The sequence below is a fragment of the Heteronotia binoei genome, chromosome 8 (genome assembly GCF_032191835.1).
Source record: "Heteronotia binoei isolate CCM8104 ecotype False Entrance Well chromosome 8, APGP_CSIRO_Hbin_v1, whole genome shotgun sequence".
Classification (NCBI taxonomy): domain Eukaryota; kingdom Metazoa; phylum Chordata; class Lepidosauria; order Squamata; family Gekkonidae; genus Heteronotia; species Heteronotia binoei.
Window position 1 is genome coordinate 124,640,432 of NC_083230.1, and position 22,159 is coordinate 124,662,590.

At 47.7% G+C, this 22,159-nt stretch overlaps 1 protein-coding gene across 1 annotated transcript in view; it reads left to right on the forward strand.

Moving 5' to 3' along the window:
• Positions 1 to 21,560, forward strand: part of LRGUK (leucine rich repeats and guanylate kinase domain containing) — a 120,661-nt gene extending 99,101 nt beyond the window's left edge. Inside the window, exons 18-20 of the mRNA XM_060244457.1 lie at positions 10,684 to 10,806; positions 18,062 to 18,204; positions 21,409 to 21,560. Coding sequence (XP_060100440.1) covers positions 10,684 to 10,806; positions 18,062 to 18,204; positions 21,409 to 21,560 — 418 coding nt within the window. The remainder of the gene's footprint in view (positions 1 to 10,683; positions 10,807 to 18,061; positions 18,205 to 21,408) is intronic.
• The last annotated feature ends 599 nt before the right edge of the window (positions 21,561 to 22,159 follow it).

Sequence of the window (22,159 nt, forward strand, 5' to 3'; positions counted from 1 at the left end):
AAAAATCTTCGCTGTGTGACTGAAGGCAAGCTGCAGCAGCCATTGTGGGCCCACCTCCTCCAGCGGCCATTTTGTGGTAATGCCCACCGCGCTGTGTCAGAATTGCAAAGGTGACTAGAGGCTCAAAAATTGGGGGGCCCCTGCACTGAGACTTCCCATTCAATATGTTAAACAGCCGGGCAAAAGCTCATCTGGTTTAGAATCCTACATAAGTTCTTTGTCGCACACTAGTTCTGCAGGAGGGTGTGTCCTTATATGAAAGATCCCCAGCAAACACTTAACAGCGGCATGTAGACTCCAAAGTTGACAGCTACTGCCAAAATCTTTTAAATTGTTTTTGAACTTTGTTCAAACTATAAATACAATATTCAAACATTGAAAATATTATAAAATAAAAAGTAATTTAAGAAAAGATACATATACAAAGTCAAGGTATCAATACACTGAAAAATCTGTGTACTTTTTTGGTAATTTACATAGAACAGAATCAGTATTTTACACATACTCAAAACAAGGAAACCACGTTTTTGATCCTGTGGTGCAGAGTGTTACAGCTGCAGTACTGCAGTCCAAGCTCTGCTCACGACCTGAGTCCGATCCCTGCGGAAGCTGGACTCAGGTAGCCAGCTCAAGGTTGACTCCGCCTTCCATCCTTCCGAGGTTGATAAAATAAGCACCCAGCTTGCTGAGGGGAAAGCGTAGATGACTGGGGAAGGCAATGGCAAACCACCCTGTGAAAAGTCTGCTGTGAAAACTTCATGATGTGACGTCATCCCATGGATCGGTAACGACTCAGTGCTTGCACAGGGGACTACCTTTACCGTTACAAAATGTTGAAATATCCACACGATCGGCCAATAAACTGGAGAATATGTGTGTCCAAATGAGCAGAGAAGAATGAGTTTTAGTGTCTTTCTGCTTCTGGCATAGATGCAGCTTAGGAGTGTGTGTGCAAAGGATGGGAGCGCCCAGTGGTAAAGTTCAGGTGCGTCTTCAGTGTGCTTCAGGCCAAGCTCCATGGGCATTGCTTGACAAATTCACACACTCAAATCACCAAAGCTGATTTTCTTGGGCATCAGATTTGGGGCCAAGGTATAGCTGGGTTGACACAGGGGATTTTTGATGATCGGTGCTGGAATTGGGGTTGATTCCTGCATGAATTGGGTCGATTCATGGTTCATTCCGAACCAGTCCAGAGTTTATTTGGTTCGTTTTTGCAGTTCATTTTTCCAGACAGCCTGGTGCTGGTTCAGTCAATTTCAAGCAGTGCTGGGGATCTAGGAGCCCTAGAAACACCCTTAGCAGCTTGATTGGCAGCTCTGGGAGCCAGTCTTGAAGCTCCTGTTGTACAGGGGCAGGCAGGGGGGCAGGTCGCTAGCGCCAGGCTTTGTTACTCCTGGAGATTTGGGGGTTGGACGGGGGGACCTCAGCGGGGCATAATGCCGTAGAGTCTGCTCTCCGAAGAGGCCATGTTATCCGTGGAAACTGATCTCTATAGTCTACAGATGAGGCATGATTCCAGGCGATCCTCAAGCCCTACCTACAAGTTGGCATCGCTTACCGGAAGGCTGCTCTTGTAGTGGATTTGAGCTCCTTTTGTTTGTTCGTGTCCAAGGAATACCTTCCCCTAGCTAAGTTTGGTGTAGAGCCAGTTTGGTGAGAGCCAGTTTGGTGTAGTGGTTAAGTGTGCGGACTCTTATCTGGGAGAACAGGGTTTTCTCCCCACTCCTCCACTTGCACCTGCTAGCATGGCCTTGGGTCAGCCATAGCTCTGGCAGAGGTTGTCCTTGAAAGGGCAGCTGCTGTAAGAGCCCTCACAGCCCCACCCACTTCACAGGGTGTCTGTTGTAGGGGAGGGAGATAAAGGAGATTGTGAGCCGCTCTGAGACTCTTTGGAGTGGAGGGCGGGATATAAATCCAATATCTTCATCTACCTCACAGGGTGTCTGTTGTGGGGGAGGAAGGTAAAGGAGATTTTTTAAAAAAAGATTTATTGATTTCTTAACACAAACATCAACCTCTTACAAAATACTGTATCGTTCTGCCATGTCAGTCTTGGTGTATAAATACAAAACATAAATTTCTTCTTATAATTTCATCCAGTTTAAGTACCAAAACCTCTAAATTTAGAATGTCTTATGCCTAAAACAGAGAGTGGAGATGGATTTAAACATCTAAAATTAACCACCTGGTTTTAAACTAAACATGGTATTATATCATTTATTCATCACACCGAATTCTTATTATCCTTTTCTTTTGTCTTCCTATCAAACCATATATATAACTTCTTCCATTTATTGCTTGCTACTGCTTTAGCCTCCCCTTTCAAGAGGGTTGAAAGTATATCCGCTTCAGCAGCTTGGAGTACTTTTTCAATTACTTCCTCTAAATTTGGACACCTCTCTTTCCTCCAATATTTGGCTAATAAGATTCTAGCAGCTGTAAGAATATAGATTATCAGATGCTCATCTTCTTTTGGTATAACTTTGCTTGCCATGGATGATAACATGATCTCTGGTTTAAACTGAAAATCTAAGCATAATACCTCCTTTAAAAATAAAAATACTTTCACCCAATATTTTCTCACAATAACGCAGGTCCACCATAAATGATAAAACGTACCTATTTCAGTACCACATTTCCAACAATTAGGCGACAAATTGTTAGACATCTTTGATAGCTGGACTGGCGTAATATACCACCTATGGAACATTTTGAAAAAGTTCTCCCTATAATTAACTGGTTTGATGATATTATAATTATTTTTCCACAATTGCAGCCATTGTTCTAAGTCAATAGTCTTCCCCAAGTTCTGTGACCATTTAATCATCACTTCTTTTACCTGTTCGTCTTCTAATTTTATTTGCATTATATAGTTGTACACTTTTCTGATCGTTTTATCCTCCTTTACCAGCAATATTTTATCGAAATCAAAGTTCCCTTTAGTAAACCCACATACTTTATCTTTATTAAATTTAGCCGTAATCTGCAAATTTAGCCACCAATCTATTTTTATTCCTCTCTGTTCCAAATCATCCCTCTTTCTTAATTTATCATCCTCATCCAACAACTCCTGATATGTTACAATATTCATAAAATCCCATAATTGAGGTTTTGTAGATGCTTCTATCGGGGAAACCCATCTGGGCGTCTTATTATATATCTTATTTTTTATCTTTATCCAGACATCAAATATTGCCTTCCGAATCAAGTGATTAGTAAAGTGCTTGCTACCTTTGTCTGTATACCAGAGATTTGCGTGCCAACCCGTCAAGAGATCATGACCCTCTAAACGGGGGTAAAGGAGATTGTGAGCCGCTCTGAGAATCTTTGGAGTGGAGGGCGGGATATAAATCCAATATCTTCATCTACCTCACAGGGTGTCTGTTGTGGGGGAGGAAGGTAAAGGAGATTGTGAGCCGCTCTGAGACTCTTCAGAGTGGAGGGTGGGATATAAATCCAATATCTTCATCTACCTCACAGGGTGTCTGTCGTGGGGGGGGGGGAGGTAAAGGAGATTGTGAGCTGCTCTGAGACTCTTCGGAGTGGAGGGCGGGATATAAATCCAATATCTTCATCTACCTCACAGGATGTCTGTTGTGTGGGGGGGGGAAGGTAAAGGAGATTGTGAGCCGCTCTGAGACTCTTCGGAGTGGAGGGCGGGATATAAATCCAATATCATCATCATCTTCTTCTTCTTCTTCTTCATTGCCTCTTCTTCTTCATTCAGGGTGTCTTTTGTGGGGGAGGGAGATAAAGGAGATTGTGAGCCGCTCTGAGACTCTTGAGTGGAGGGCGTAATATAAATCCAATCTTCTTCTTCTTCTTCTAAGTGATTGCAGGAAAAGCCGTAATAGATTTCTGACTTGTTTCCCCTCCCCTTGCTTTCCCGTGGCTTTGCTTTTGAAAAACAGTCACCCATCTTAAATTAGAACCCAAGGGCCTCTTTTCAGGGGAAATGGCTCCTTGCCCCCAGAGTTCAGCGATGGCAGCCAGAGCCAGCCAGAAGCTCTTCCGCTCAACCACTCTGTTGCCAAGAGACAGAAAGCAGTCTTTGGAAAAAAAAAATAATCAAGAGCCCACGGCAAGCACTTTCTTTTTCTTGCCTTTGCCTTGGTGCAAAAGTAACATTGTGTTAGTCGAGTAGTAAAAGCGCTAATGGGCTCCGGAGAGGCGTAGTCTGATCGGTCGTGTCTACTTCGAACCTAAGTGGAACTCTCTCTCTCTCTCTCGGCTTGGCTTCGCGAACGAAGATTTAAGAAGGGTGCAATAGTCCATGTCTGCTGCAGGCTCGCTGGTGGCTGACAAGACCAATGTGGGACAGGCAGGTCCGGCCACAGCGGCTGCAGGGAAAAGTCTGATTTAGGGTTGGTCCTGTAGCAGTGCGATTCTTCCTCAATCTCCTTTTGTCCTCAAGACCAGCTATGCGTGCGTTCTCAAAAGAAGAGACAGCCTGGTGGATGGTGTGCCTCCATGCTTTGCGATCTGAGGCTAGGTCAGACCACTGGTGATGGTTGATGCGACAGGTGCCAAGGGATTTCTTCAAGGAGTCCTTGTACCTCTTCTTTGGTGCCCCTCTATTTCGATGGCCGGTGGAGAGTTCGCCATACAGGGCAATCTTGGGAAGGCGGTGGTTTTCCATCCTAGAAATATGCCCTGCCCAGCGCAGCTGCGTCTTCAACAGCAGTGCCTCGATGCTGGTAACCTCCGCCCTCTTGAGGACTTCAGTGTTGGTCACAAAGTCACTCCAGTGGATGTTGAGGATGGTGCGAAGGCAGCGCTGATGAAAGCGCTCAAGGAGTCGCAGGTGATGACGGTATAAAACCCACGATTCGGAGCCGTAGATGAGGGTTGTCATCACAACCGCTTTGTAAACATTGATCTTTGTGCCTTTTTTCAGATGCTTGTTGCTCCACACTCTTTTGTGCAGTCGGCCAAAGGCATGGTTTGCGTTTGCCTTTGCCAGCCTGTTGTCGATCTCCTTGTCGATCTTAGCATCTGAGGAGATGATGCACCCCAGGTAGCTGAACTGCTGGACTGTCTTCAGAACTGATTCACCCACAGTGATGCAGGGAGGGTGATAATCTTCCTGGGGGGCAGGCTGGTGGAGAACTTCTGTCTTCTTCAGACTAACTTCTAGGCCGAATAGCTTGGCAGCCTCTGCAAAGCAGGACGTCATATGCTGCAGAGCTGATGCCGAGTGGGAGACGAGTGCAGCATCATCAGCAAACAGTAGCTCTCGGATGAGTTTTTCCATTGTCTTGGAGTGGGCCTTTAGTCGCCTCAGGTTGAACAGGCTGCCATCGGTGCGATAGCGGATGTAGACACCATCGTCATCATCTAGATCTACTGCGGCTCTTTGAAGCATCATGCTAAAGAAGATCGTAAAGAGAGTTGGTGCGAGAACGCAGCCTTGCTTTACACCTGTGCCTATTGGGAAGGTCTCCGAGAGGTCGTTGCAGTGTCTGACTTGGCCTCGTTGGTCTTCGTGTAGCTGGATGATCATGCTGAGGAACCTTGGGGGACATCCTAAACGGCAAGGAAAATTGCCCCAAGGACAAACTTGGCGAACAAATGGTTTCCTCGCCTTTCAAGGAGGGGCGGGAGGAAGGCTTGGACGTCTTGGAAACAGAGGCTGACATCTGACGGGAGTTCAGTTTAATTCAGCTCAGCCCAGGCGTGTCAAACTCATTTGTTGTGAGGGCCAGATCTGATATAAATGACACCTTGTCATTTAAGATTAGGTAGCGGAGAGGTAAATTTTATAAAGGACACAAACAAACACAATTAAAGATTTTAAACAAAAAGATTTAAAAAAAAAAAACCTTAAAACACGCTTAAAGCATTAGCACTTGGTCTTAAAGGTGCTTTCTTGGTATTTCTCCCATGGGATCCCGGGAACTGGGCAAAGGAAGTTCTGGCTCTTTCTTTCCTTCTCCAGGGGACTAGGAGGGGGAGGAGCCTCAGCCAATAAAAGGAAAAGGTGCTTGGTTCAGTAGCTCTGCTGTGCAATTGAGAGAGCCTGGCAAAGCAAGCTGTTCCTCCCCCCTTTCTACCCAAGGGAGGAGCCTCAGCCAGTGGAGAAGACAGAGGCTTCACTCTAGCTCCTGTGCGATTGAGCAAGCCTGGCAAAGCAAGCTGTGATGCAGAAGGAAGCAAGAGAGACAGGGAGAAGGAAGCAGATGACATCCAGTTGCTCGGGGACCTGATAGGAGCCCTTTGGGGGCCTGATTTGGCCCCCAGGCCACATGTTCGACACCCCTGGACTAGACACATGCAGTGATTTAGAATCTCGAAAGCCATGAAAACGATGCTGGGCAAAAGTTCCTGTAGCTTCAGCTAGGGATGCCAGCCTCCAGGTGGGACCTGGGGATTCCCCCAGAATGACCAGCACAATCTCCAGATTACAGAGATCACTTCCCATTGCGGAAATGGACGCTTTGGAGGGTGAACTCCATGGCACTGCACCCCACTGAGGTGTCTGTCCTCCTCAGGCCCAGCCCCCCACTTGGTACATGCTGATAACTGGGCTGTGTTGTCTGTGGTTGCCTAGCAACCTCAAAGCGCGGCCCCCTCAGTTCTCAGCCGCCATTATGGTGTTGCCTTAGAAACGGGGGTCAACACAGGAGTGGAGAAAGTAGGGATTGCTGGGGTCCCAGTAGAGGAGAGTGGGGATCAGTGGGAGGAGGGAAGCCTGAGGAAGTTGAGGGAACGGGGGATAAGGAGAGAGCTTGAGAAACAGAGCAGGCCATGGCTGCTGAGAGCCCCCATGGTTCTCTGGGAAAAAGATTCTACCTGCCCCTCCAAGTTCTAATTTAGACCAATTCGTTCCGCCTTCTGGCACTATGGATAAAATATTAATTGTTCATTGGGTAAGTGATAGAAAAGGAGAAGGGACAGGACTATTAAAGAATCAGTTTCGCTTATGATTTGCACTATGCAGTTTGAAAGAGGATACAGTGCAAAAAAAAAAAAAAATGAGCAAGATTAACGAGAAGGACCTAACCGGAATACTTAAGAACATAAGAGAAGCCATCTTGGCTCAGGCCAGTGGCCCCTCCAGTCCAACACTCTGTCTGTCACACAGTGGCCAAAAAACCCAGGTGCCATCAGGAGGTCCACCGATGGGAACAGGACATTAGAAGTACTCCCACTGTTGCCCCCCCGCAAACGCCAAGAATACAGAGCATCGCTTTCCCCAGAGAGAGAGTTCCAACAATACGCTGTGGCTAATAGTGACTGATGGACCTCTGCTCCATATGGTTATCCAACCCCCTCTTGAAGTTGTCTATGCTTGTAGCCGTCACCACCTCCTGTGGCAGTGAATTCCGTGTGTTAATCTCCTTTGGGCGAAGAAGGACTTCCTTTTATCCGTTCTAACCCGACTGCTCAGCAATTTCATTGAATGCCCGCGAGTTCTCATATTGTGAGAAAGGAAGAAAAGTATTTCTTTCTCTACCTGTTTTCTCCGACCTGCTTAACTCCAAAGTTTTGGAGAAGACCACAGTAAAGTCTGGATGGCTGATGCGTGCATGGGGAAATTTGGATTTTTCTCCAGCCGCTTTGGAGCTGTTTCCCCTGATATTGTCCCTGCAGTGGCCGTTCCCCAGAACAAAAGGATTTAAATGTTTTCCACTGGCACTAGAATACCATTACATCATTATGCCTGTATCAGATTTTCTGGATTCCCAGTTTTCCTTTTTCAAAAGTCTTTTTCTAGTCTTCCTTTTTCTAGTCTTTTCCGTTGTGGAGATAGAAGGGAAGATGTATACCTCCACTGTTGAAAGGGATAGAGACTTTTTAAAAAGACCATTGGGAATTCAGAGTACTCGATGCACACGGAACCCTGGGATTTTGTATCCCCCTCCTGGTGGTTCGGTTTCTGCTTCTGAGAACCGTTAGCTGGATGCAGGGCTTTTTTGTAGCAGGAGCTCCTTTGCCTATTAGGTTGCACACTCCGACGTAGCCAATCCTCCTGGAGTTTACAGTAGGCCCTGTACTAAGAGCCCTGTAAGCTCTTGGATGATTGGCTACATCAGGGGGTGTGGCCTAATAGGCAAAGGAGGTCCTGCTAGAATTCCTTACAGGGCTCTTCGTACAGGGCCTACTGGAAGCTCCAGGAGGATTGGCTACATCAGGGGTGTGTGGCCTAATATGCAAAGGAGGTCCTGCTAGAATTCCTTACAGGGCTCTTCTTACAGGGCCTGCTGGAAGCTCCAGGAGGATTGGCTACATCAGGGGGTGTGGCCTAATATGCAGAGGAGGTCCTGCTAGAATTCCTTACAGGGCTCTTCGTACAGGGCCTACTGAGAGCTCCAGGAGGATTGGCTGCATCAGGGGTGTGTGGCCTAATATGCAAAGGAGGTCCTGCTAGAATTCCTTACAGGGCTCTTCGTACAGGGCCTACTGAGAGCTCCAGGAGGATTGGCTGCATCGGGGTGTGTGGCCTAATATGCAGAGGAGGTCCTGCTAGAATTCCTTACAGGGCTCTTCGTACAGGGCCTACTGAGAGCTCCAGGAGGATTGGCTGCATCGGGGGGTGTGGCCTAATAGGCAAAGGAGGTCCTGCTAGAATTCCTTATAGGGCTCTTTGTGCAGGGCCTACTGAGAGCTCCAGGAGGATTGGCTGCATCAGGGGTGTGTGGCCTAATATGCAAAGGAGGTCCTGCTAGAATTCCTTACAGGGCTCTTCGTACAGGGCCTACTGAGAGCTCCAGGAGGATTGGCTGCATCGGGGTGTGTGGCCTAATATGCAGAGGAGGTCCTGTTAGAATTCCTTACAGGGCTCTTCGTACAGGGCCTACTGAGAGCTCCAGGAGGATTGGCTGCATCGGGGTGTGTAGCCTAATAGGCAAAGGAGGTCCTGCTAGAATTCCTTATAGGGCTCTTTGTGCAGGGCCTACTGAGAGCTCCAGGAGGATTGGCTGCATCAGGGGTGTGTGGCCTAATAGGCAAAGGAGGTCCTGCTAGAATTCCTTACAGGGCTCTTCGTACAGGGCCTGCTGAGAGCTCCAGGAGCATTGGCTGCATCAGGGGTGTGTGGCCTAATAGGCAAAGGAGGTCCTGCTAGAATTCCTTATAGGGCTCTTTGTGCAGGGCCTACTGAGAGCTCCAGGAGGATTGGCTGCATCAGGGGTGTGTGGCCTAATAGGCAAAGGAGGTCCTGCTAGAATTCCTTACAGGGCTCTTCGTACAGGGCCTACTGAGAGCTCCAGGAGGATTGGCTGCATCAGGGGTGTGTGGCCTAATAGGCAAAGGAGGTCCTGCTAGAATTCCTTACAGGGCTCTTCGTACAGGGCCTGCTGTAAGCTCCAGGAGGATTGGCTACATCAGGGGGTGTGGCCTAATAGGCAAAGGAGTTCCTGCTACAAAAGGAAAAAAGCCCTAGTTGGATGCTGGCTTTTAGTGTTTTCAGTGCCACCAGCTGGCTTTTAGTGTTTTCTGTGTCCCTCAGAAATAGGTGGGGACCCAGACATGGCCGTCCTCCCTCTGAGGTGTTTAATGGCTATTTTAGCAGGGCGGATGTCCCCGTCGAATTATGAAGCGGCTTTTGAGCTTGTCGAAAAGCCTCCCCCTGCCCCCCCCGGGCCATATTGCTGGGAGTTGAGGGGAGGTATAATTTGCCCATATGTGAGTTAAGGCAGAGGCACCGCAGAAGAGATGGGCTTCGAGGAGGGAATGAAGGAAGAGAGGGAGAGATTCCGGGTCCACTGGGCAGACGGGGAGAAGGGGTGGGGTTGTGGGTCCCTCAGGCTTTTGAGAGTGGTGGGATTAGTTTTAGTTTAGTTTATTTATGATTTATATCCCGCCCTTCCCACCAAGTGGCTCAGGGCGGCTTACAGCATATAAAATCTAACATAAAAATATAAACATTTAAACATTTTACACAATTTACACAGTTAAAACATTAGAAACATACAGCGGTCTTATAAAACTACACTCAGTTTCAGGTGCCGGTTAGTTGTAAGCCAGCCGGAAGAGGACTGTCTTGCAGGCCCTGCGGAATTGGGCAAGATCCCGCAGGGCCCTCACCTCTTCCGGCAGCTGGTTCCACCAGGAAGGGGCCATTACGGAGAAGGCCCTATCCCTAGTAGATTTCAAGAGGGCTCCCTTTAGCAGAGCAAGATTGGAATGGGAAGAGCAGGGCTTTTTTTGAGCAGGAAGGCAGTTCCAGCTGGCTTGGCATCGGGGGTGTGGCCTAATGTGCAAATGAGTTCCTGCTGGGCCTTTTCTACAAAAGAGCCCTGTGTGAAAGAATGGTGATGTTAGGGGTATGGCCTAATATGCAAAAGAGTTCCTGCTGGGGTTTTTCTACAAAAAACCCTGTGTGAAGGAATAGCGACATCAGGGGGCATGGCCTAATATGCAAATATGTACGTGCTGGGCCTTTTCTACAAAAGAGCCCTGTGTGAAAGAATGGTGATGTCAGGGGGTTTGGCCTACAATGCAAATGTGTTCCTGCGGGGCTTCTTCTACCAAAAAGCCCTATGTGAAGGAATGGCGACATCGGGGGGGGGGGGGGCATGGCCTAATATGCAAATTAGTTCCTGCTGGGCCTTTTCTACAAAAAAGCTCTGTGTGAAAAAATGGTGATACCAGGGGGTGTGGCCTAATATGCTATTGTATTTCCCGGTGCTATTGTATTTCTCGGTATTTATGTGAATCCCTGAAATCTGTCCACAGGGATGGTGCCGGCACATCTGCCCAGCAACTGGAGCCCACCTCTCAGGCCCCCCGAAGCAGCCTCAGTCCGCAGCTGGCCGGCTCCTCTGACCGCAGCTTCCTGTCTGCCAGCCCAGGCCAAAGGTGGGTTCCTCCATTTTGAACAAAAACCCTGTTCTTCTTGACACCACGTTTCGTTAAGAAGGAGCGGGAGATGGAGGTCCTGTAACCCTTACCTGCTAGGTGTGCCTGGCTCCTAATGTTTGGGTGGGGGTGGGGCTTGTTTCATCCACTGCCCATTTCAAAGGAGTGGCCTTTTAGCAGGGTGATAAAGAAGGAAGATGATGATGACATTGGATTTGTATCCCGCCCTTCACTCTGAATCTTAGAGTCTCAGAGAGGCTCACAGTCTCCTTTACCTCCCTCCCCCACAACAGACAACCAGTGGGGCTGAGAGAGCTCTGACAGAACCTGCCCTTTCAAGGACAACTCCTGCAAGAGCTATGGCTGACCCAAGGCCATTCCAGCAGCTGCAAGTGGAGGAGAATCAAACCCAGTTCTCCCAGATAAGAGTCCACACACTTAACCACTACACCAAACTGAGCCACTTCAGTGTGGCGTGTGCTTCCATAGGCAACTAAGGTTACCAACTTCCCAGGAGGGGTCTGGAGATCTCCCAGAATTAGAAATCATCTGCTGGCTACAGAGATCAGTTCCCCTGGAGAAAACGGTCACTTTGGAGAACAGATTTTATAATACCCTGTCGATTCCAAGAGAAATCCATCCTCAAATTCCCATCTCCACAGGCGCCACCCCCAGATCTCCAGGAATTTCGCAGGGAGTCCTGTAGAGCAGCGGTCTCCAACCTTTTTGGCACCAGGGACAGGTTTTGTAGAAGACAACTTTTCCACTGACAGGGGGGGCAATGGTTTCAGGATGATACAATTGTGTACTTTATTTCTATTAGTTTGTTGTGGTGGTTAAGTGTGCGAACTCTTATCTGGGAGAACCGGGTCTGATTCCCCACTCTTCCACCTGCAGCTGCTGGAATGGCCTTGGGTCAGCCAGAGCTCTCTTATCTGGGAGAACCGGGTTTGATTCCCCACTCCTCCACTTGCACTTGCTGGAATGGCCTTGGGTCAGCCATAGCTCTCTTATCTGGGAGAACTGGGTTTGATTCCCCACTCCTCCACTTGCACTTGCTGGAATGGCCTTGGGTCAGCCATAGCTCTCTTATCTGGGAGAACCGGGTTTGATTCCCCACTCCTCCACTTGCAGCTGCTGGAATGGCCTTGGGTCAGCCAGAGCTCTCTTATCTGGGAGAACCGGGTTTGATTCCCCACTCCTCCACTTGTACCTGCTGGAATGGCCTTGGGTCAGCCAGAGCTCTCTTATCTGGGAGAACCGGGTTTGATTCCCCACTCCTCCACTTGCAGCTGCTGGAATGGCCTTGGGTCAGCCAGAGCTCTCTTATCTGGGAGAACCGGGTTTGATTCCCCACTCCTCCACTTGTACCTGCTGGAATGGCCTTGGGTCAGCCAGAGCTCTCTTATCTGGGAGAACCGGGTTTGATTCCCCACTCCTCCACTTGCAGCTGCTGGAATGGCCTTGGGTCAGCCATACCTCTCGCACAGTTGTCCTTGAAAGGGCAGTTTCTGAGAAGAGCTCTCTCAGCCCCACCTGCCTCACAGGGTGTCTGTTATGGGGGAGGAAGGTAAAGGAGATTGCGAGCCGCTCTGAGATTCCAAGTGGAGGGCAGGATATAAATCCAATGTCATATTATTATTATTATTATTACATTGTAATATACAATAAAATAATTATACAACTCATGGCCCACTGGCTAAGAGGCCATGGAATGGTACCGGTCCACGGCCCGGGGGTTGGGAACCTCTGCTGTAGAGAACAGCTTTGTCAGATGCCCAAAGCGGACTGGAAAGGTGATAGGTTCAAACGCATATGGAGAGGCCACTGAAGCTGAGGTCAGCCGGGGCTTGTATGCTTCGTGAATCTCCCAGCTGAACTGTGCTTCATTCTTGTGGCCCTTTCTTACACGCCCAGGGAAATGCTGATCACCACTTCGGGGTCAGGCAGCGATTTTTCTCCAAGCCAGTTTATCCAGGGATCCTGGAGGGCTTTTGCCGTCTTCTGGCATGGAGCAGAGGTCACTGGCTGTGTGTGTTGGTGGTGGTGGTGGGGGAGAATTTGTGAATTTCCTGCATCATGCAGGGGGTTGGACTAGATCGGGGGTCCCCAACCCCTGGGCTCTGGACTGTTACTAGTCCACGGCCCATCAGCAACCAGGCCACCGGCCTTGATGCCCACCCCCCACGGTGCCTCCTCCTCCTTCTGTTTTTATGATGTTAAACCAGGGAAAGCACCTTCCAGACTCTTTAAAAGCTCCTCCCCCCCTCCGTGGCAGCAGCGGTGAACGACTGCTGAACATAGGAGCCACTGTGATGTAGTGGTTAAGAGGGTTAGACTAATATCTGAGAGACCCAGATTCAAGTCCCCACACTCTGCCATGGAAGCTCGCTGGGTGACTTTGGGCCAGTCGCACACTCTCAGCCTGACCTTCCTCACCGAGTTGTTGCAAGAGGGTAAAATGGAGGAGAAGAGAAGGAGGTAAGCCACTTTGGGTCCTCCACTGAGGAGAAAAGCGGGGTATAAATGAATTAATTAAATAAATAATCCATTGCACAACATTTCCCATTTGGCAGACTTTCTTGAGCATTGCTCCTCAGCCCCACTAACAGCCAGCGGACATCTACATTTTCGAGCAGGGATCGGCACGAACCTCCCCACTTCCCTAAATTCCTCATGAAAATTGTCCAGTTGTGGTTTGCAAGCTGAGATTCATCCCCATCCCTATTTGCGAGTAGGCATATGCAAAAAAACCCCTCTGGTATTATCCAGATTCGGAAATATTTGGGGTCGAAAAATTCAGCATACCATATATTTCCGAATAGTGATATTCAGAAATAGCTGAATATATGGGAGATATTCGGCTATTCCTGAATATATGGCCCCATTATACCTAAGTGCCACTGAACTCAATGGCAACATAGGGTATAATGAAAGCCGCCTGGAGGGAAGGGGGTTTGAGGGAAAGTGCCCAAATTTGCAGGAAAGCTTCAGGGAACTCTCCCCCAAGGAACCCCCGAAGCTCAAAAGGATTGGACCAAAGGTGTCCTAGTCTGTGAGCATCCAAAGAAGGTGCCCCCATCCCACCATTATACCCTATGGGCCATTGAACTCAATGGCAACACAGGGTATAAGGGAAGCCGCCTGGGGGGAAGGGGGTTTGAGGGAGAAGTAAAGGGACACTGAGTTTTAAAAAGTCCGTTTACTTCACTTAAATCCTGTTAACTAAACTAAAGAATCACCCCAAAACTTACCTTTAGATGTCTTCTTCAGTCACTCTCCAGGCCAGGCTGAGAGAGAGAGCAGCAGCAGCTGAAGCAGCAGCTATTGCAGAACAGGTCTCTCTCTCAGCCAGCAACAGAGTCCAGCAGCAGCAGTGGAGTCCAGCCTAGCAGACTCCTTTAAAATGTTCTCTGGCCATACACAGAGCAGTTTCAAAAAAGAATTGGACAGAGAACACTGTTTATTTGTAATCCTATTGGCAGGATACAAGTAAACAAATGTTGCTTCTTGGCTGGGATGTTAGCCCAGCCAGCAGGTGCATGCATTTGCATTTTGTAAAGCATGCCTTTGACTGGCTTCTGGGACTCCTCTCCCCATCCCTGCCTGATCCCAGGGAGGCTTTGGGAGAGGAGGGGAAAGGCTTGAAATGGGGGGAAAGAAGGCAAGCAGCTTCCCTGAAGCTGAAAAACCTCCTTTCCTGCCATTTATTTAGAGTTCCGAATACTGGTGAATACTTATTCGGCGGTATTAAGGCAGTCATATTTGGCTGCCGTATAATGCAGGGGAAAGGGATCCAGTAGCATTTGGTGCCAAATACTGCCTAATCAGGGGGTATTCGGGGCTGTATTCAGTTTGGCCAAACCGAATGCACACCCATATTCGCAACCCTCCTTCTCCAGTTCCTAGGGTCTCGTTAGGAATTTTCAGGTCCGTGTACGTGCAGACTTTGAGTGGACACATGGAGATACGATGGGTAAATGTAACAGCAAGGTGGTGTGAATTGGGTACTTTGAGAGCCCCCCACCATTAAAAAAAAATACTGGATTCTAAGACACATGCAAGAGGCATATTGGAAAGGATTTGAGCAAAATGTAACGTTACGTCATTTTTAATTTCATGCTTCCGTTATTTGGGGATCAAAGATCGGGTAAAACGAAAAATCTCTCAGGGTAAGCACATGTGAATGTGGGACTGTGTTTATGGGAGGGGGCCATTGACATGAGCACACATTCTGTGGGAGGGTCTCTGCTGCTTTATCATGCATGTTTGGTGACTTATAGGCCTCACTCTATAACAACAGACAGCCCACAGAAACCCTGTCATGGCTTTCAAGATGGCCAAAAGACCATCCAAGAACATGACATTGCCCACTAGTACAGTGAGTCGTACCCTTGATTTGGTCTTCTGCTTTGGTCAGAGTTATGGTATAAAGTTGAGAAGTAGAAAAAAGGAAGAGTCTGGTAGCATCTTGAAGGCTAACAAATTTTGTGGCAGGGAAGCAGCTTTTGTGAGTCACTGCTCCCGTCTTCAGATATAGCTAGAATGTGAGCCCATCTGTCCTACTGTATATACTGGAAAGAGGAGTGATTTCAGATGCCAAATGACACTAACAGGCAAATGACAATAGCAGAAAGTTAGTAGTAATGGAGAAATCAGCATTGGTAATGAGACAAGAAACCTAGGTCTCCATTCAGTCCAGGAGGACGCATTGTCTTGAGCTTCGTTGTCAGTTGTAATTCAGCAACCTCTCTTTCTAATCTCCCTTTGAAATTCCTTTGTAAGATAACTGGTTCTTTTAGGCCAGCAACTGAATATCCTGGAAGGTTAAAATGTTCCCCCATTGGTTTTTTTATTGTTGTGATTTCTGATGTCAGACGTATGTCTATTCTTCATTGAAGGGACTGGCCTGTTTATCCAATGTAGAGGGTAAAAAGGCATTCAATCTACTGGACTCATGCTCTTCTCTGCTGCTTCAGACAGACTGACATGTCTACCCATCTAGAGTTAGGAGCAATGTTCCCTCTAAGCTGAGTTAGCGTGAGGTAGCTCACAGGTTTTTAGCTTCCGGCTCACACATTTTTGTCTTAGCTCAGGAAAATTTATGCAGGAGCTCACAACTTTAATGCCAGTAGCTCACAAAGTAGAATTTTTGCTCACGAGACTCTGCAGCTTAGAGGGAACATTGGTTAGGAGAACTACCTTCCTAGTAATGTACTAACTACCAAGTGTGGGATTTGTGGCCTCTTGTTCCCTCTGCATGGTCAGAGGACCATTAAGATGGTCTACCCAGAGAAGCTAGGTAATGGGTCTGTAGGGATTGCTAACTGCCCTTCAGGAGTTTCCTGCTGATATTTATTTAAAATATTTCTTAGCTGTCTCTCTTCCTTACGAAGCCGAAGGCAGCTAGCATGGAGAAATCAGCATTGCTAATGAGACAGGAAACCTAGGTCTCCATTCAGTCCAGGAGGGTGCATTGTCTTGAGCTTCGTAACATAAAATAGGTAAAAAACCCCAAAATTTAAAATCACAATTTGGGATTGCTAGTAAACTTAATCAAATGTGATCCCAAATAAAATAGACTTCAACTGTCTCCTAAAGATCAAAAGTGAGGGGGCAGGCACACCTCCCTGAGGAGGCTGTTCCATTATCATGGGGCTGCCACCAAAAAGGCCCTGTCTCACATCACCACCAAAGAAGCTTCTTGGATTGATGGGACTGTCGGGAGGGCCTCTTCCTGTGATCTTTTCCCAGGCAGGAGCATAAGGGAGAAGACAGTTCTTCAGCTAACCTGGTACCAAGCTAGTGCTCCTGTTGAAGTCATGGTTAAGAATATGAGAACATAAGAGAAGCCATCTTGGATCAAGCCAGTGGCCCATCCAGTCCAACACTCTGAGTCACATAAGAACATAAGAGAAGCCATGTTGGAACAGGCCAGTGGCCCATCCAGTCCAACACTCTGGGCCACATAAGAACATAAGAGAAGCCATGTTGGATCAGGCCCACCCAGTCCAACACTCTGGGTCACATAAGAACATAAGAGAAGCCATCTTGGAAAAGACCACAGTAAAGCCTGGATGGCTGCTGCTTTTTCTCTATCCCATGCATAATCTTGTAAACCTCTAGAACTGATCTCTAAAACTGAGAGATTACTTGGGCAGTTGATCTGATCCCTCTGTGAGCTCAAAAAATCTGGTCGGTTTAGAACACCTACTGCCATCATATCTGCAAAAGTCATTCATCTGAGCTAATTCTAACTAGCAAGGCAGTTTTTCTACCTGGGTCTGGATAAGTGTATGGAGCAGAGGTCCATCAGTGGCTATTAGCCACAGGATATTATTGGAACTCTCTGTCTGGGGCAAGTGATGCTCTGTATTCTTGGTGCTTGGTGGGGGACAGCAGTGGGAGGGCTTCTAGTGCCTGGCCCCACTGGTGGACCTCCTGATGGCACCTGGAGGGTTTGCCCATTGTGTGACACAGAGTGTTGGACTGGATGGGCCACTGGCCTGATCCAACATGGCTTCTCTTATGTTCTTCTGTGACACAGAGTGTCAGACTGGAGGGGCCATTGGCCTGATCCAACAGGGCTTCTCTTATGTTCTTCTGTGACACAGAGTGTTGGACTGGATGGGCCACTGGCCTGATCCAACATGGCTTCTCTTATGTTCTTATGTGACACAGAGTGTTGGACTGGAGGGGCCATTGGCCTGATCCAACATGGCTTCTCTTATGTGACACAGAGTGTTGGACTGGATGGGCCATTGGCCTGATCCAGCATGGCTTCTCTTATGTTCTTATGTGACACAGAGTGTTGGACTGGATGGGCCATTGGCCTGATCCAACATGGCTCCTCTTATGTTCTTATGTGACACAGAGTGTTGGTCTGGATGGGCCATTGGCCTGATCCAACATGGCTTCTCTTATGTTCTTATGTGACACAGAGTGTTGGTCTGGATGGGCCATTGGCCTGATCCAGCATGGCTTCTCTTATGTTCTGTTGCTCTAATACCAAAGAACAGCAACAAGATTTGGAAATATTTGCCATTATGCAGATAAAACTCACTGGTGTCATCGAAGGCTGAGCCCGACTATTTCAGGAGTCCAGGGTAATTACAGCTGTTTGACTAACCACCGAGCCACAGCCCCTCTCATTGGCTTTCAGAGCTAAAAACAACCAGACTTGCAAAGCATGTGATCGGCTTTTCTCCTTAAAAAACAAACCCTGATAATAGAGCTTTGTGTTCCATTTTTTTAGCTCCAAAGACTCACGAACTCCAACTCGGGTATCACCTGGCTCCTCGGCTGGAGTATTTTCATCCGGCAGTTCTTCCGGCAAGACGCCAATCCACAGTGTTTCACCAGGGGATGTAGTCACTTGTGAACATGTGGATGAAAAAGGTAAGAACGGAGGATGAGATCCACAGGGTCGGATGGGCTACAGGCTCTTCCAGGCAACGATGGGGGTAACTGGTGTGGGGCCAGTTTGGAAACGTGGTCCCTGCATTTTAAGTCAGATGTGCCTGTGTCTCATCGGTACTAGATGCAGAGACAGAATTTTAAGGGCTGAAGCTAGCTTCTCACAACCACCAGATACATAAACATCTGGAGCGGAGGGCCATCAGTGGCTATTAGCCACAGTGTATTGTTGGAACTCTCTGTCTGGGGCAGTGATGCTCTGTATTCTTGGTGCTTGGGGGGGCACAGTGGGAGGGCTTCTAGTGTCCTGGCCCCACTGATGGACCTCCTGATGGTACCTGGGTTTGTTGGCCACTGTGAGACACAGAGTTTTGGACTGGATGGGCCATTGGCCTGATCCAACATGGCTTCTCTTATGTGACAGAGTGTTGGACTTATGTTCTTACATTTGGTTGGTTGTGTCAGTGCATTTCTTAGAGTGCCATCAACTCGAGAGCCAGTTTGGTGTAGTGGTTAAGTCTGTGGAGAACTGGGATGGCTGGGAGAACCGAGTTTGGGAGAACCCGGGAGAACCGTTACTGCTCAATCTGGGAGAACCGGGTTTGATTCCCTGCTCCTTCACATACACCTGGTGATGTGAGTTCGGGTCAGCCACAAGTTCTCTCAAGTCTGTTCTGCTCAAGAGCAGTTTCTGTCAGAGCTCTCTCAGCTCCGCCTTCTGCACAGGGTGTCTGTTGTGGGCGGGGGGGGGGAGAGTGAAAGGAGATTTGTAAGCCACTCTGAGACTCCTTCAGGTGGTGAACGGTGGGGTATAAATCCAATCTCTTCTCTTCTCTTCTCTTCTCTTCTCTTCTCTTCTCTTCTCTTCTCTTCTCTTCTCTTCTCTTCTCTTCTCTTCTCTTCTCTTCTCTTCTCTTCTCTTCTCTTCTCTTCTCTTCTCTTCTCTTCTTATTCTCAGCCAATTTATAGCAACCCCATAGGGTTTTCAAAGCAAGAGATGCATAGAAGTGATTTGCCATTGCTTGGCTCTGCATCAGGGGTGGCCAAACTGTGGCTCGGGGGCCACATGTGGCTCTTCCACACATATTGTGTGGCTCTCAAAGCCCCCATCGGCGCATTGGCTGACTCGGAGAAGGCATTTGTCTCCTTAAATCACTTCAAGCCAGCCAGCAGCTTAGAAAATGCATTTAAAGTTAAAGTTGCTTTCTTTTCACCTCTCCCTCACTCCCATCTATTTGCTCCCTCCCTTCCTTCTGGCTCCCAAACATCTGATGTTCATGTCTTGTGCCTCTCAGACAACTGACGTTTATTCGATGTGGCTCTCAGGGGTTGTTTTGTAGAAAAATAGGTGGTGGAGCTCATTAGCATAACTCATTAGCATATGCTGCCCCCCCCCAGCCAAAAGCAACCCGATGCAAGAAAGGAGAGCCCCGGGCAAGTGAGGCCTGCTTGGGCTGGCTAGAGATCCAGCCATCCCAAGCAGGCCTTGCTCGCCTGGGATTCTCCTGGGCTGCCCGTCCCCTCTCAAAAAGCCAGCAAGTCACATAAGAAGTGGAGAAAGGGTGGCACGGGCCTCTCCAGAGGTTAATGAGGGCTGCTGGGGGGTGTGGCAAAGCTCCTGGTGGGTGGGTGGCTGCCCGCTCTGCTAATCCAGGGATTGTTATGCAGCTGCACCTCCTATTCAATGGACAAGGTAGGTGAGGAGGAAGAAGGGGAGCCATCGGAATGGGTCAGGAGCAGTGCTCCAGTGAGCTCCTTCCGAAGCTGAGACCTGATGGCTCTAATCTTCAACAAGTTTGGCCACCCCTGCTCTGCATAGCTACCCTGGACTTCCTTGGTGGTCTCCCATCCGAGTACTGATCGAAAGAGAAGAGATTGTGGCCGGATAACAACGACACCAAACAAAAACAGGAACTTATTTCTCTCTTGATTTTGGCAGGGAAAACCTTGTTAGCAAAATGTTGGAAAGCGGTGAGAATTCCCTCATTAACCCTATGGTTTCAGAAAGTGTGGGATATAATTATACAGGACAAAATTGCTTCGCAACTCATTTTTAGCGACAATCCTAAAGCAGGAGAAAACTTTAGTGAAAGATGGTTGTTGTTTTTTTATTACGTTAATGCCAATTCATCGGAAAAAAATCAAATGCCAAAAAAGTATTTAAACGGTATTTAAAAAGTATTTAAAAAGTATTTAAAAAGGATATTATAGCATTGGAGAAAGTTCAGAAAAGGGCAACTAGAATGATTAAAGGGCTGGAACACCTTCCCTATGAAGAAAGGTTGAAACGCTTAGGGCTCTTTAGCTTGGAGAAACGTCGACTGAGGGGTGACATGATAGAGGTTTACAAGATAATGCATGGGATGGAGAAAGTAGAGAAAGAAGTACTTTTCTCCCTTTCTCACAATACGAGAACTCGTGGGCATTCGATGAAATTGCTGAGCAGACAGGTTAAAACGGATAAAAGGAAGTACTTCTTCACCCAAAGGGTGATTAACATGTGGAATTCACTGCCACAGGAGGTGGTGGCGGCCACAAGCATGGCCACCTTCAAGAGGGGGTTAGATAAAAATATGGAGCAGAGGTCCATCAGTGGCTATTAGCCACAGTGTGTGTGTGTGTGTGTGTGTGTGTGTGTGTGTGTGTGTATATATATATATATATATATATATATATATATATATATATATATATATATATATATATATTTGGCCGCTGTGTGACACAGAATGTTGGACTGGATGGGCCATTGGCCTGATCTAACATGGCTTCTCTTATGTTCTTATGTTCTTAACTTTATATTGCTTTAAAGAGGGCAATTTATCTGAGACGGGGCCTTCTGTCTTGGCTGTGGGTATTGGAGCAACGGGTTAAGTGGGTTTTTTTTTCCTTTCCTTTTCTTTCTCTCTTTCCTTCTTTCTCCTTAATAGTGTGGGAAATTGTTATTTTATTTATTTATATTGTATTGATGGTTGTAACTATGCTATGTTTGTTTTGGAAAACTATAGAAGTATTGGAAAAAATAAAAAAAAAATTGAGTTTAAAAAAAAAAAAAGAGAAGAGATTGGATTTGTACAAATGAAGGCCTCTCTTTTCCTGTTTCCTGGGTCCTAATTAGATCAGTCCCTAAGACTTAAGATTTCTCCTTTCAGAACTAAGCAGAAATTTCATGTTTCTGTGTTTCAGAGCCAGACATTTCTCCCACCGCTAAAGAGAAGAAGCCGCCGAAATCAAAGACCGCCTCCCCTCGCATTCCCCAAGTCACCATCCGGCCGGGCTCCAACACAAAAGCCGTGCTCCCTCCCATCCCGTCGGGACAGAAAAAAACAACCCCGTAACGGGGCAGCCACACCTTTCCCCAGCTTGCCTCGCTCGTAGTCATTCCCCTTTGGTCTGTCTGCCTTCCACGAAAAATCAGCACAAAATTTATCTGTTTTGAATGGCCTAGCAGTGATTTGCCTCCCTTGGAAACGCGGGTCCCGATTTGCTTGGAACGTCTCTTGAGTGTAACAGGCCATGCATAAGAGGCGTAGAATCCCTTGGCGAGGAGAGGAAAATGCGGCTGCGTCAAAGATTACCGTCTTTGTTTTTCTAGTAGCTTGAAATATTCATCTGCCCTCCTTTGGAAATATCAAAGTTGCCCTTTTATACGACTGTAGCTTTGCTGTAGCCAGGGGTGGAGTTCTAGCAGGAGCTCCTTTGGGTATTAGGCCACGCCCCCTGATGTAGCCAATCCGCCGAGAGTTTACAAGGTTCTTTTTTGTAAGCGCTTGGAGGATTGGCTACATCGGGGGTGGGTGGCCTAATATGGAAAGGAGGTCCTGCTAGAACTCCACCCCCTGCCTGTAGCTGTTTCAAAACTGGGGGCACCTGAGGGCGGGGGGGGGGGGCGTTGGCTTACGTCGTGTAAATGTATAATTTTCGCAGTGCTCCATTT